The sequence below is a fragment of the Rattus norvegicus genome, chromosome 4, assembly GCF_021556685.1.
Source record: "Rattus norvegicus strain SHRSP/BbbUtx chromosome 4, alternate assembly SHRSP_T2T, whole genome shotgun sequence".
Taxonomy (NCBI): domain Eukaryota; kingdom Metazoa; phylum Chordata; class Mammalia; order Rodentia; family Muridae; genus Rattus; species Rattus norvegicus.
Genome location: NC_141537.1, coordinates 15166571 through 15180820, shown reverse-complemented (window position 1 = coordinate 15180820; position 14250 = coordinate 15166571). Strand labels below are relative to the sequence as shown.

The following is a 14250-nucleotide window of genomic DNA, read 5'->3' as shown; positions in this document are numbered from 1 at the left end:
AAGTCCCGTCCCATCGAGTCTCTTCCAGTAGAAGATATCCTAAATTATTTTGCTATTCAATTCTGTGTATGGCTGCCTTGGCCTCCACAATAAATGAAAGAAGGGAATTTAACTTCTGTGTATCTAGCACCTCGCTCAGTGTCTAGCATGTCAGAAAAGCGTCACTGGAATGTATGGAAAGATAGAAAACTGGACGTCCCAAGTAACTCGAGCTCTTTCTCTTACTTTTTAAGGCTGGTCTCTTAGGCTAAAATCTTTCCCCAAACTGTGTTGTTAAAATTCCTTCCCTGCAAAAGGCATAAAGAATGTGTACTCCCTCTTCCTACAGCCCCAGTGACAGACCCAAACTCCGTCCCACCGGAGTTCACTCTGGAGGGCCAATGAGTTTATGAGTCTTACTTACACAGTAATGGGCGAGAGGTTGCAGGCGGAGCCTGGGTGGGTTTAACAAGCGGCAGTCACACTGGATGCTCTGCACCCAGGATGCATGATGACTTCCCCTGCCGGTGTAGAGCAGAGTTTCCTAAACCTTTCCTACCTATATCCTCTAGCCCTTCCTAGAGGCCCAGAGGCCATACTCAAATTAGAGCAGAACTGCGTACGACTGGGTGGGAGGCCTGACCAGATCAACGGGTGAACAACACGACACTCGCAGCTCCCTCATCCCCAGAGGGAGCTTTAACAGTCAACGAGGCCAGTGTGGTGCTCTGGTGAGTAGGCCCGACTGAACCTGAAGATAGTGGCGGGAACTCATCCTGTTCAACACAGTAGACTCCATAACACTCAGCACCAAATTACTGACAGCAAGAGGATGGTGATGAGTAGGAAGCCAAAGTCATGTTAACCCAAGGTCTGCACTTCCAAGGAAGAGGATGAGACCAATACCTCTGCAAATAAAACCCTAGATACAGAGCTCAAGGAAGGCACGGACTGGTCACAGCATTTGGAAACCAATCTGCCTTCCCATAAAGCACTTCCCCAAGTACGGAAGTTAGGAAAAGTAAAAATTCTCTTATATGCCGGACTGATCAAAAACTTGCAGGGTTTTAAACTAAGATTAAAACATAACCCCCAGACTCTTGAAAACCTGTCATGAATATTTATTCATAACTACAGGCAGTCATTCGGTTAAGAGAGTTGAGAGTTGGACTTAACATTAAAGGCAAGAGGAAAACAAAGCCAAGCGGTTAGGTTCTAGATAATCTGTCGAATGGCATCGAAAAGGAGGACTATGACAACATGTGGCGTTGAGTTCTTCTAGTCCTAGGAGGTGAGAATATGTTCAACGCGTAGAAGCTACACTTCCTGTGGATGGTACAGAAGCAACCACACTTCCCTCCAAAGGAGGGGAAAGACGTGAAGAGCTAATTAGAAAGGGGAAAGGTCGAGGCTAAACAACATTTGCCCGACGCCTCTTTAGGTTAAATTCGTTTTGCTTACTCTAGGAGACAAGGGTGTGTTGACTGTGACAATCGGAGACACCTGCACAGGATGCAGGTCTCGGTCACAACCACCTAGGACTAACTCTGAGGTGGAATAGCCCAGCCTGCCGACCTTGCACTCGCCTTCACTGCTCTGCTACCCTGGGGCAGTTTCCAACTTCTCTTCTCCTTTCTGCTTTATGATTTGACATAACTCATAACTTCCCCTGGTCTCTGCTTTCCCGGCCTCTCTGCTTATTGACACTAATAACAGACACTAACTCAATGACAAGTCTCAGAGCATACCATACCCAACAGCCAAAACATCTTCGGGCTGCTACAGGGCCAGGCTCCAAGCACCGACCCATTCAGCTAGAACTGAGGGGAGATCAGGAGGCTGGCAAGCTCGCTAACAGGTAACTACAGAAACTAGCTCCTGGATAAGAGCAGGGGATAGTGTAGGCTTAGATTTTTTTTAAAACCTACTTTTAATAAGGGTTCTTAAATGCTTTAGCGTTCTTTCCAGCCCACCGCCCACGAAAGGTTGTGGAAAGAGAAGGTTAATAGGGCAAAGGAGGATGTGGACCTGTTTAGAAATAGTTCTTTGTGGATGAAGCAAAGAAGTGCAGGCTGACAGGAACTGGATGTAGATCTCTCCTGAGAGACACAGCCAGAATACGGCAAATACATAGGCGAATGCCAGCAGCAAACCACTGAACTGAGAACGGGACCCCCGTTGAAGGAAACAGAGAAAGGACTGAAAGAGCTTGAAGGGGCTCAAGACCCCATATGAACAACAATGCCAAGCAACCAGAGCTTCCAGGGACTAAGCCACTACCTAAAGACTATACATGGACTGACCCTGGACTCTGACCTCATAGGTAGCAATGAATATCCTAGTAAGAGCACCAGTGGAAGGGGAAGCCCTGGGTCCTGCTAAGACTGAACCCCCAGTGAACGGGATTGTTGTGGGGAGGGCGGTAATGGGGGGAGGATGGGGAGGGGAAGCCCATATAGAAGGGGAGGGGGCTAGGGAGGATTTTGGCCCGGAAACCGGGAAAGGGAATAACAATTGAATACCCAAGTTAATAAAGATGGAGAAAAAAAATAAAAGAAATAGTTCTTTGGAGCAAATCTAATCTTATTGTCAGGATCTCAGCAGTTCAGTCCACAAGAATCAGCAGCGACTCATATACACCATTCACGAATCAGCGACAGCATGTTGAAAAGCCACAAGGCTCTGCCAATTGGCCCAAGTCCAAGGGAGTGGCAAGAAGCCACCGGTGGCCTGAATCTGCAGAAAAGCAGGAAGCCCTCGGAACATCATCAGGAGATTTTGGTACATCTCTTTTTATGAAGTCACCACAAATGATGATCTATAAAGAATGTTAAGGCATACCAATACCATCCAGAGTCATCAGAGAAGACCATGGTCAGCAAAGCCCTATGGTGACCAGCAAAGAACGGCAAGGTGTACCAATGCCATCCACCATCATCCACTGTCCGTTGGGCTGCATTTATATCCTTGCTAAACATCTTGTTCTCTCAAGCAGCCGCTCTAACAAAATATCACGTGCCCTTTTCCCAGGCTGCCTCCAGAAAACCACGTCTGTTCTTAGCAAAAACATCCCATCCTCCCATGTGTCTGCTTCACCAAAAATACCCCCTCCTAAGACAATTTCCAGAAAAACATCATGTGCCACAACTCTTCTCCCAAGAAACCAGAAATTTTCACTTCAGGGCAGCAAGCCCAGGTCACTCAACCCTCAGACCCAACTACTCTGTCACACTCCAGACTCATTTGAAATCTAAATGGTTCATCGCCTTGGGAAAGAATAAGCTAAAGACAGCAACAGAGGACTGGTGTCACTGTAGGGGTGGTCAGGGAGAGGTCACAGGACAATGGCTCCTTCGGGCAGCTGAGAACAAGATTATCCTTTTGCAAGATCCATTTTTCTGGGAAGTTGCGGGGGGGAGATGCCAATAATAAAAGTCTGACAGAAGAGCTTGAAGGTGATGAGGAGGGTTGGAGTCGCCAGCGTTGGGACCCTGTACACCATGAGGCAGAAGGGAAGGAACAACATTGACAAACTTGAGACTCAGGTCCCAGTGGTACCTTGATAAGCATCGATACAAGTCCTGTATGCTCCAGCAGTGCAGGGTGAGCCAAGGGAGGTGAAGGACCGAGAGTGGACCGCAGGCAGACTCTCCTCTGTGTGTGTGTGTGTTGGGGTGGGGGGTGGGCACACATCAGATATTCTGCTTATCAGATATTTACAATCCCAAACAGCATCGAAATTACAGTTATGAAGTAGTCATGAAATAGCTTTGTGGTTGAGGGTCACCGTAACCTGAGAAACTGTATTACAGGGCTGCAGGGTTGGGAAGGTTGAGAACCAAGGCTCTAGGGTGTTGGTGCTGGACCCCGAGGGGACAGAGCTAACAAAGAGTAGGTAGGATGGCAAACACACCTCAGAGTCTGGCAGGAGTGTTTGTGAAAGGCTGTTACTTGCAGACTTACAGGGAGTCGATGCCTGTATCTTTCTTCCTTCCATTTACTTAGCGACACTCCCCTGTGCCTGCATGTACATACACACAACTTCAGAGGACAACTTGTGAACGGCCCCTTCCTTCCATGTGGGTCTCAGGCATTGGTAGCAAGTGTCTCAACCTCTGAGCCATCTCACCAGCCCAGGGTAACGTTCCCCCTATTGTAAACAATTTCTGGTTGGCAGAGCAATGGTATTTGTGTATATATGTCATTGTAATGACCTTTCACTCACCTGCCCCCTTCACTGCCATCTACCCTGCTCTTGCTGGACTCCTTCTTCCCACAAACAGTACTCCTCCTCTGCTTTCTGGAGCTGTTCCTGCTGGCTTTAGATTTCTCCCTGCATTCTAATAGTCCCCTTCAAGTTCATGTCCTATAGTGTCTATCACGTATAAAAACACATGTACTCGAACCTAGAGTTCACTGAGGGAAAGCATGCAAACATTTGAGTTATTTTGCTTTCAAGTTCAATCCTCAGGAAGAAAAGCAATTCAATGTAAAAGACCTCATCTCTACCACTTAGATGAGGCATGACTTAACCAGCAGGGGGCATTTGACACTGAAACACTATTGGTTTATCTTGGAATTTTTGTCAACTGACCGCGGGCCACCACTAACTTGTCTCATTGAGAAAGGGGAAGAGGAGTGTCTCTCCACACAACCAACCTTCTATCAACTCCTGGGCTAAGTATTTAGCCTGTGTTCCCACAAACTCTTCTAATAGCCCCCAAAATTGAGTATTCCCATCCATAGGGGGCAGCTGGGAACATCCGAGCTTGGGGAGTATAGGGCAGGAGAGGATAAACTAAAGTATGTTTGAAAATGCCACAATGACACCATTACATGCTTAAACATTAAACAAGAAAAGCCAAGGTCAGAGACTAAGACCGAGAGGCAATGTTGTTCTCAGGAGGACACACGGGAGGCTATGCAGAGATTGGTTAGTTTACACGTGGGCTTCTTTGTTCTTCCCAGAATATTTTCCTACGGTTAAGGATTTTGGTTAGTCAACATGCCACCAGGAATGACACCTGCAATGGGAGCATGGACCACATGGGTTGTCATTACCTGTGCAACTGTGGACAAGCGAAACCTATCTTTGTGGCCTGTGGTCTACCCCATCTTTTCGGTCTAATGAGGCCTTTGCATGGGGGGGTGTGTAAGGGCCCTTGATTCAACCCATTTATCTACTCCTTACAAAGACCAGCCCACAATTACACCTAAGCTTTCAATCCCATTTCACAGTCTTCAGAGATAAGGGGCCAGAAAGGGAGTTAACAGGCCACGCCCATGTAATCACATGATGAAGTTTCTGATACAGTTTCTAACTGCAGAACTCAGGAAATCCCATGGGTTTCCAAAGTGGTGGGGGGTCCTAGAAGGTGGGTGTCCCTCAGTGGGGGCAACTGCTCCGCCCCCTCTTCCCCCCCCCCCCCCCCGTCTTCACTCTCCCTAATATCTCTTTGGAAAACTTTCCGTGGATTTTATGAACTGCTTAAACAAGCCAAGTAAACCAGTGCACAGCATTGCTGGAACCTGCTTCTCAAGCAGACATCCTACTACTGAGCTTGCTTGGCCCCGAAGTGACAGGAACTGGGCCTCCAGTCTCTGTGGGGATAGTGTTAGATTGGGTTAGTGACACTCTTGGTTCATGTCTGATATGGGGCTGTTATGTGGAGCGCTATGTGAAAGCAGAAACAAGGCTTTCTTACCCCGAGCAGCCTCCTAGCTTCGCCAGAAAGTACTGTGATGGAGTATGCAGAGTGATTCAGTCAGCATCCGTGCTAGTATTTGTAGGGTGGCAGGAGAAAGGTGACAATGTGATAGAGTGGCTAACGTAAGTGTAGCCATCTTGCTAATCCTGAAGTCTCAGAGAAGAGTCCCTAAAAGAGCTAGTTCAAAGTAAGCTCACAGTAAGTGTGATGTAGCCTGGATGATCCCTGATTAATCTGAGCCCCGTGGACAATTGTGTCCATCAAGTAACAAATATCTGAATGTTTAACTTGCTGGCTGTAATCTCTCAGCGTGACTCATGTGGCCAAACTGTGTTTAAAAATACCACTGTCCTGCTACTAAACTTGAACATTCCAAGCCACAGTGAGTTTCTTATATTCTCATAGAAAAGGCCACGTGTCACCCAGGTACAGCATCCTGGTACATACACGGTTACCCTATCATGTTATCAGGACTTGAACAACATACAAAGTGTTGAGGTATACTTAAAACTTTATTTTCACCGCCCCTGTCTAAAGGTTGTAACTAGGGTTTATATTACAGTAAATACAAAAATCAACCCACACATGTAACTTAAAATAACACACACAAATCAGCCTTAGAATGTTTTATTTTAAACTTGCTGTTCAAACTTTTAAAAACACGCAGCAAAGAAACAGCACACAGCATCCGCCATGATTGTGCCTCCGAGTTGCTTCTTCTCTATGATGTGATTGGTTACATTTCAACTTCTTACATCCACGGTGTCTGTACAGGCAGGGCTGTCACTCACTACTCTGAAATGGCTCTGGGAACATTACGAAGCTGCTTAACACACTTTGCTTTTAGTATTCTACTGCTGCCCATGCTAACGGCACGACCGATACATCATGTTCTGACAGGTATACTGTACAATCGACCCCAACTACAGCAAACACAACTGTGACCTAAAGCAAGCATGTTCCTAAGTCAGGATTCTCAGCTAGTTGGCTCAAAAATACTTCCAACTTGAAATAAGTTTTTTTTAAAGATACAATAATCTCACTTTATTCCTAACAGAACTCATGCTGTACTTTTTTATTCTCAAAATATATTTGATATACTCTGTGCAAAATGTTAAGTTCTGTATAGGTATGTACCTTATTTTGAAAAAGTTTATAAAATATAGTGCCTAAAAACAACCTCAACATTAGACAATAGGAAGGAAGAAACATATGAGACAAAGCCTAATTCTTCACATGGGAAACTAAGTGTGTTCTTAAAGCTCCAGCAATACATTCCTTGAACAACACTCAGAATGCACTTTGGTCATTATGGGACGTCTTAGAACAGGCAAACGGAACACAACGCTGTCTGCTGTTTCCTATACAAAGAGCCCTCTACAGTGAGGCTTAACTGAGGCTGCTCAAAGGAATGGGAAGAGAAACATTTAACACATGGCTCTGCTCGCTACACATTCCTGATTTTAAAAGTGATTTGGGAATTAGAACTGCACCAATCAAATAAATTATTTACAATTATTTTAAAGACCATAAAATATGTTAAAAATATGAATATATTCAGTATGACTTTGCACCAAGAAAACCCTAGATTGTTTCAAATAATTTCTTTGTTTTAGAAACCAAATGCTTGGCTTAAACAAAACAAAACAAAAAAAAAAATCAGAAAAACATTTTGTTTCATGTAATTCTTAAAACACTACTGATTGTACAAATGTAACGACTTAGGATGAAGGCCAGACATAGGGACTATCATATCTGCCCTATTTACCAAGGGGAAACATGATAGCTCCCACCGCACGCTTGGCCAGTTACCGGAGGGGAGAGCAGCTAGCTTTCCATGTTAAAAGCGTCTAAAAATAGCCCTTACGTCATGGAGCTGGGAAGGGGTGCACCAGATTAAATTTGGAGGCTAGAACTGGTAGGCTGAAGCTGTCTTTTGGAAAATTTGGAAATTTTATAACTAGCAATCAGATAAATATTCTGTTGGTTCTTAACTTGATTCTTAAGCTTTAAGTGTGGTAGGAACAGCATACGCTAGAGTGTACCATGGGGAATTCTAGAGTAAACGTAACGCACTTTAGTAATAACAGTAGGCACTTCACTTGTGAGATGAGGACGGACCTCACTCAAAAGGACACCATATTACGCCCTGGTACACTGTCGCATATCCACGTGAGACATACACGCAAAGGAACCATTTTAAAAAGTGCACATTTGAGCATGCACAGTCGGAGCTGTGCAAACAGCCCAGTGTTTAAATAAATACACTTATTACTAATTAATTCTTATCAAAATATTTTACAGTATGGTAACCATTTACGATTATTGCTCCGTTAAGAGTTTATCGTGAAAGAGCACTTGTTGACCTGTTACATAATACTATATATTAATACTGAAGGGCGCATCCACTGCAGCTTACTCAGTCTGCATCCCAGGACTGTTCTGAAATTACTTCAAGAGCGGTCCTGAGTGGATCCTGGTTTACCAGAGAAAATGTGTTTAGCTTAGACCAATGCACTATTTCAGAGTTAAAGACGTTTTCCTCAAGTAAGGCAAGTTCACGGCATTGATGAAGAAATAGTGCTTAGTGATGGCTTCTGTTTTCACAATCTGTTGGTCAGTTACTTGTTAACAATTACCAGGACCTCAGGTATCTGGATCAGTTTTGCCACCCTTTCAACAATTAAGAACTTCAATGCTTAAAACGGACTAAATGTTTAAAAAGAAAAAAAGAAAGAAAACAAACACACATACAACAAAACAGAACAAAACCAGTGAACACGTAAAATAAATATAAGAATTGCACAATACAGTCTGATGTAAACACTTCGTTCCCAGCAGACTCCTGGAGCAGATCAGCGACCGCTCCATCAGCACTCATGTTCTGGCCACTGGGCTACATCTCCAGTTCTCTCAACTGTCATGATTTGATCTTCCACAGCTATAAAAAATTGCAAGTCAAGATGGTCACTGATATGGAGGCTTATGTCTGACTACACATTAGCCTTACACTGCACTTGAAAGTCCCGTGACTCCTCCCTTCATCCTTCCAAGATGAACTCACCTGAAGCACAGCGGTGAGGGTCAGATGTCCCCTTTGCTTTAACTGAGAAATGTCAACATACATCGACTACTTGTTTAATATGCTATTTCTACCCACTGCTAACATTTATTTGTGCATCTACTGGAGTATGTATCCACTACTATAAAAATAATACATTTTGGCCAACAAAAGAATTTCTTCATAGTTGAATGACTAGAATCAGTTTCAATTAAGGAGGAAAAACTGTTCCTCTTACCTTAGAATATGAATATATACATATGTATGTATACACATACATATATATGTATACATACATATATATGTATGTGTGTGTGTATCCTACATATAATGATTCTATTCCAAATTACAAGTTCTACTACTATGAGAAGCCATGACATATAAAGTCTCCTAAGTTAAATGTGAAGCCACTGTAAGCCACTGTACACAAACTTGCCAAAACGACCCTAGTGTGCCAATCTCAAGAGTGACAGGGTAAAGAAAATAAAATAAAAAGTTGCAGGCTGTTACCTTTAAATTAAATCCAAGCAAGTCACTTATGACACCGGAGACAGCTGACAGGATGACAACCTGGGTGATGTTGTATAGCAGTGGGTTCATTGTGAGTCCGTACAACCTGAAGGGACTGTCCAGCTCCTATCGAAAAGACGACACGTCAGTTAACTTAAACTCTCACTGTGCGAGAGTTAGAAATCTACAGAAAGGACAAGCTCGTCTAAACAGGAGATGAGTAAATTTTAATAGTTTTTTTTTTTCCTTCAAGAAAAGTGACTTCCTTTAAAACTGTAGGCAGTCAGAGAATGCGTGGGGAATCAGAGCTGGAGTAGTCACTGAAAGAGAACACTACTCTTGTAGAACACCACTACTCTTGTAGAACACTACTCTTGTAGAACACTACTCTTGTGGAACACTACTCTTGTAGAACACTACTCTTGTGGACCACTACTCTTGTGGAACACTACTCTTGTGGAACACTACTCTTGTGGAACACTACTCTTGTAGACCACTACTCTTGTGGAACACTACTCTTGTAGAACACTACTCTTGTAGACCACTACTCTTGTGGAACACTACTCTTGTGGAACACTACTCTTGTGGAACACTACTCTTGTGGAACACTACTCTTGTGGAACACTACTCTCTTGTAGACCACTACTCTTGTAGAACACTACTCTTGTAGAACACTACTCTTGTAATGATTAGCATCATTAGCCAAGTCTTCCGAGAACATTAATATTTGAATAAAAACACTTATTTGAGTTAATTTATCTTCAGATATACAATTTACTGATTGACTGGAAGATTAAAATATTAAAAGGTCTGTTATATGCCAGGCACCATGCTGGCTCTGAGAAGACAAAATTCAGTCCTAGAGCTGAAAGACTGTAGTTTAGTAAACATGCAAACAATTAAACAATGGGGTCCTTCACCAGAGCCCAGTGGCCATGGTTACAAAGGCGGGGCTGAAGAAAGGCCCTCCCTAGAGCCACAGCAAAGGTGTGAGCTCTGTCAGAGCCCAAACACAAGGCAGGACACTGACTCCTAGAACTGGTTTCCCCTTAGGCAGACGACTATAAGCTAAAAATAAAGGGACCTGAGACAGGAGAGCATGGCGGTAGTAAGTGGAAAGGATCTCTGGGCTGGCAATGTGGAAGAAAAGGAGCAGCAGCTCCAAAAGCAAGAATGTTTTAGGTTCATGTGCCAGATCCTCATGTAAGACACAAGGGTCTCATGGAGGGCAGGCAGTCCTGATCAGGAAAGGGCATTGGCTACAGAGTACCTGGCCTCAGAACCATGGCCTTGTGAATTTCTCGGCCATGGAAAGTGGGAGAGAGGATACATAAGTCACATTAAGGCCCAGGCTCTGGACTGGACCAAAGGAGACCAAGCATGGTGACTGTCCCCGCTTTACAGTTTAATAGTCCCTGCTGGAAGTCAGAGCCCAGCACCTGAGGATGCCCAACACAAAAGACTAAGCCATCAATTCATGGTATCTTTTTGGCAAAAAAAAAAAGGGGGGGGGAGGGAAAGGGATAGGAGATGTGTCTGTATTCTCTAAAACCTATCATAAGATCTTTTTAAAGGAAACAGCTTAAAAGAAAGCAGTTAATAATTGCTATTTTACTATCTCCTTTTCTACCTCTTAAACTTTTGATGTCCGATTTCCTGTGAGGTACATACTCAATCAATACTTTAGCTGACAGAGGACTAACCTCCTATCACTGGGTCACAACTAATTTCATACTGTTCTCTGAAGTAGTATGCTCGACTAGTTATAAAGACTGAGATTCTTAAATATGTTTTTGTTTTAACAAAGAAAAGCAGTATGCCGAGAGCCAGGCCTGGTGGCACATCATAATCCCAGCACTCGGGAGACTGAGACCCGGAGTTACAAGTTTGAAGTCACCTTGGGAAGCACTTAATACTGAGCCAATCAGAGCAACACACTAAAACCCTGTTGCAAAATTAATAAAAAAAAAATTCTAATTTCTAAGGATATTATGACATCAAACATAAAAGACTATAGTCTGACTTATCAAAAACAATTTTCAAGTTAAACATTTCCTGAGGATCTGTACATATAACCATGACATTCATGGCTTTTTGAGCTAACGTGGGCCAAGCGGAAGACTGCTCTGTGAAATCTAAGATGAAAAACTACCGAGTCAGCCTCTAGCCTCCTTCTGTGAAATGTTTTCTAATATTCTAGGTGAAATACATTAAAAACATACACACATACAAAAGTCAAACAAGCAAACATAGCAACCCCCCATTAGTAAACTTCCAGACTTTCCAATGAATTATATGGGCCACTTGAGCAGTGGAGACACAACCCGAGTGAGGGCATATGCTCGCCCAGATGCCGTCTGGGAGCCATAGGTAGTAGGTAGACGGAAGGCAGAAGACAGACCAAGGCACGTCTCGGCCCAGCACACCCGCCCGTTTCAACTCAGCGCTTTGCTTACCTTTAGTAGCTTAGTAGCCAGCTTTAAAACATTGTTCACAAGGGTCAGCTCCTCCTTCTTGTTAGGTTTCTTCTCCATTTTCAAGTAGAGGTTTATCTTTTATACAGAAAGCCCCATGGGCAAGATCATTTTAGATGGTAATATATGTGTTTTTCGTTTACAGTGCTGGGGACTACACCCAGGGCCTTATGTGTGATACACAATCACTTTACCAATGAGCTACATCCCCAGCTCTCACTCCTAAGAGATCTGAATGGCGGTGACCAAAATATTAACAGCGGTTCTCTGAGTATTAATATTAAATGATTATAATATTTAACCACTATTATACATTTCAAATTTTATAATAGACCTATTTTATAATAAGAAAACTTAAAACTTAAAAAGGTAAACATTGTATTCTCAGGGCCAGATCAACTTAGAGAATGAACAGCAACAGAATAGACTCACCAAGTTGGTTCATGATTTTTATTATAAAAGTGATAAAAAACATTTGCATATCTTTATTATCTACTCCCTACTAGATACTTTGGGGGTCCCTGCCCAGTTCTGTTCCTTTCTGTGTAAAGGGTCTAACTCCAAGCCTCTGTCACACACTCATCTGATCCACCTTCCCACTGTACTCTGACAGCCACAACTCCAACAGAACCAACAGCCAATGCATGAACTGTGGGACTAACAATGCATCTGCCAGTCGTTCTAGGTGCTGTGAGCTGGACACCTGCTAATGCCAAGGCAGATGTCATAGGAAACAAACCCAAGTAGTACAGGGTACTGAGTGTGCAGGGCGAACTGGACAGGAGTGCAGGGGATGAGTCGAGATGCCATCAGCGTCACAGTCAGTGTGAGGGAAGTGGCTGATCTGTCTAACTCCACAAGACCCCAGGACTGCTGGAGATGATTATCTTTAGTGGTAACGCTCCTCTTCATCTAATCAAGCCTATTTAACTACTGAATAGTTAAAGAACAAGCTCTTCCCAACTAAAACATTCAAACAGGCTCATTAGCAAACATTTCTTTTGTACAATTCTTATGAAGTAGCAAGAGGAAATATTTAGCAAACTCATATAAAATAAAATCAATTATCAAAATTACTATGCTTTATTCTCTGCTGAATAAAAATTTAAACTATCTAATGTGGTTCTGTTACACTGCAAAGCCATCGTGTCCCACTAATGTTTTAAAATCTATCATTTTTGTAATACTATTCCTTCCTACCAAAGGAACATAGGACATGAAAACAGCAGATTAATTTGAAATTTGGATCAAGGCAGACACATTGAAAAAATGGTTGTGTACTCTGAAAACATAAGCTTAGCTCTAGAGCATAAATGACCTGTCCGACGGCTAGTGGGGACAGGTGCTTTATGCCAAGACTGGAGACCTGAGTTGGATCCCAAAATATGCATGCTAGAAGGAGAGAACCACATCGGCAAGCCGTCCTCCCTCTCTCCCCGCCTCCCACAGCTGGAGCGCAGGCAGAGCCTGGCTCGTGATGAACTCACCTGCTCTGTGAGTAATATTGAGGTATTGCTGTATTTTTTGCTGGTTTCTGATCCGAGAGTGACAAACCTCAGGAGAAACAGTGACAGGGAGATGCACCAGATCGCCAGCTCCCAGTTGTAGTGACAGTCGAGGAAGATCTCATGCACGTGGAGCAGCTGGGAAGGCATGAGAACAACATGGGAAGCAGCACTGTGGGCGGGCCAGGTTACTTCAAACGTAGTGTTGTGTGTAAAGCATATTGATCAAGAGATACTCAGGCATACCACAAGTATGGACACTAATATAACCAACAGCTATGGATTCTACCAGTTTTGTTGAATCTTAATTTTACAGTATGTACTTCAGATTTTTTAAAAAAGTAAATGTTTCAAATTATTTCAGTTAAAACCTTTAGATCCAACACTCCACTCTACTCCCAAGGTAAATTTTGTGTTTAATTTTTTCCAGGCAGGCTTTTAATAATTTAGAAAGAATATTCATCCTGTGGTTATATTTCTCCTTCCTTAGTACTGAGAACACAACGCTGCCAGCATTTTCTGTAGGGTACGGATGTGCTCTACTTCTCTGACGGTGGCAGGCCGTCAAGCTTCAGCAGCCATCTTTAAACTACGGTCTTTTATCTACATCGGACTGCTATGGCACAGTACCCAACATCATATCCACTTTACTTCCTTTCTCACATTCGTTTGTTTACTCTCCCAAGGGAGGGGGAGGAGACGTGTGTGCATGCCACAGTGCATGCATATGTAATGATCAGGACAGTTCTCGGGGCTCAGGGCTCTCCATCCGCCATGCTGGTTCTGGGAACTGAACTCAGACCATCAGGCTTAGAAGCAACCACCCTTGCCCACGGTGACATATTACCAGTTCCAGTTTAATTTTGATTCCACTGAACCTTATTTCTAAGACTTACCAGTATCGAAGCACTCAAATTTAAATTAGTTCATTTTAATGCATATGATTATTTTAGACTACTCCAAAAATTAAAGTTCACCTCGTCAATTTCTTTATCACCAACAATGCGGCAGCA

General features: G+C 43.3%; 1 protein-coding gene across 19 annotated transcripts in view; it reads right to left on the bottom strand.

Annotated features, from left to right (window-relative positions):
* Nucleotides 1–6191: 6191 nt before the first annotated feature.
* Nucleotides 6192–14250, bottom strand: part of Phtf2 (putative homeodomain transcription factor 2) — a 113922-nt gene continuing 105863 nt past the window's right edge. For 18 of the 19 annotated variants that reach the window (XM_087656417.1, XM_087656418.1, XM_087656432.1 and 15 more), the window contains 4 exons: nucleotides 13220–13375; nucleotides 11715–11810; nucleotides 9259–9384; nucleotides 6299–8628 (listed from right to left, as the gene is read on the bottom strand). In XM_087656417.1, coding sequence (XP_087512543.1) covers nucleotides 8608–8628; nucleotides 9259–9384; nucleotides 11715–11810; nucleotides 13220–13375 — 399 coding nt within the window. In that variant the 3' untranslated portion in view covers nucleotides 6299–8607. 19 annotated transcript variants of the gene reach the window in all.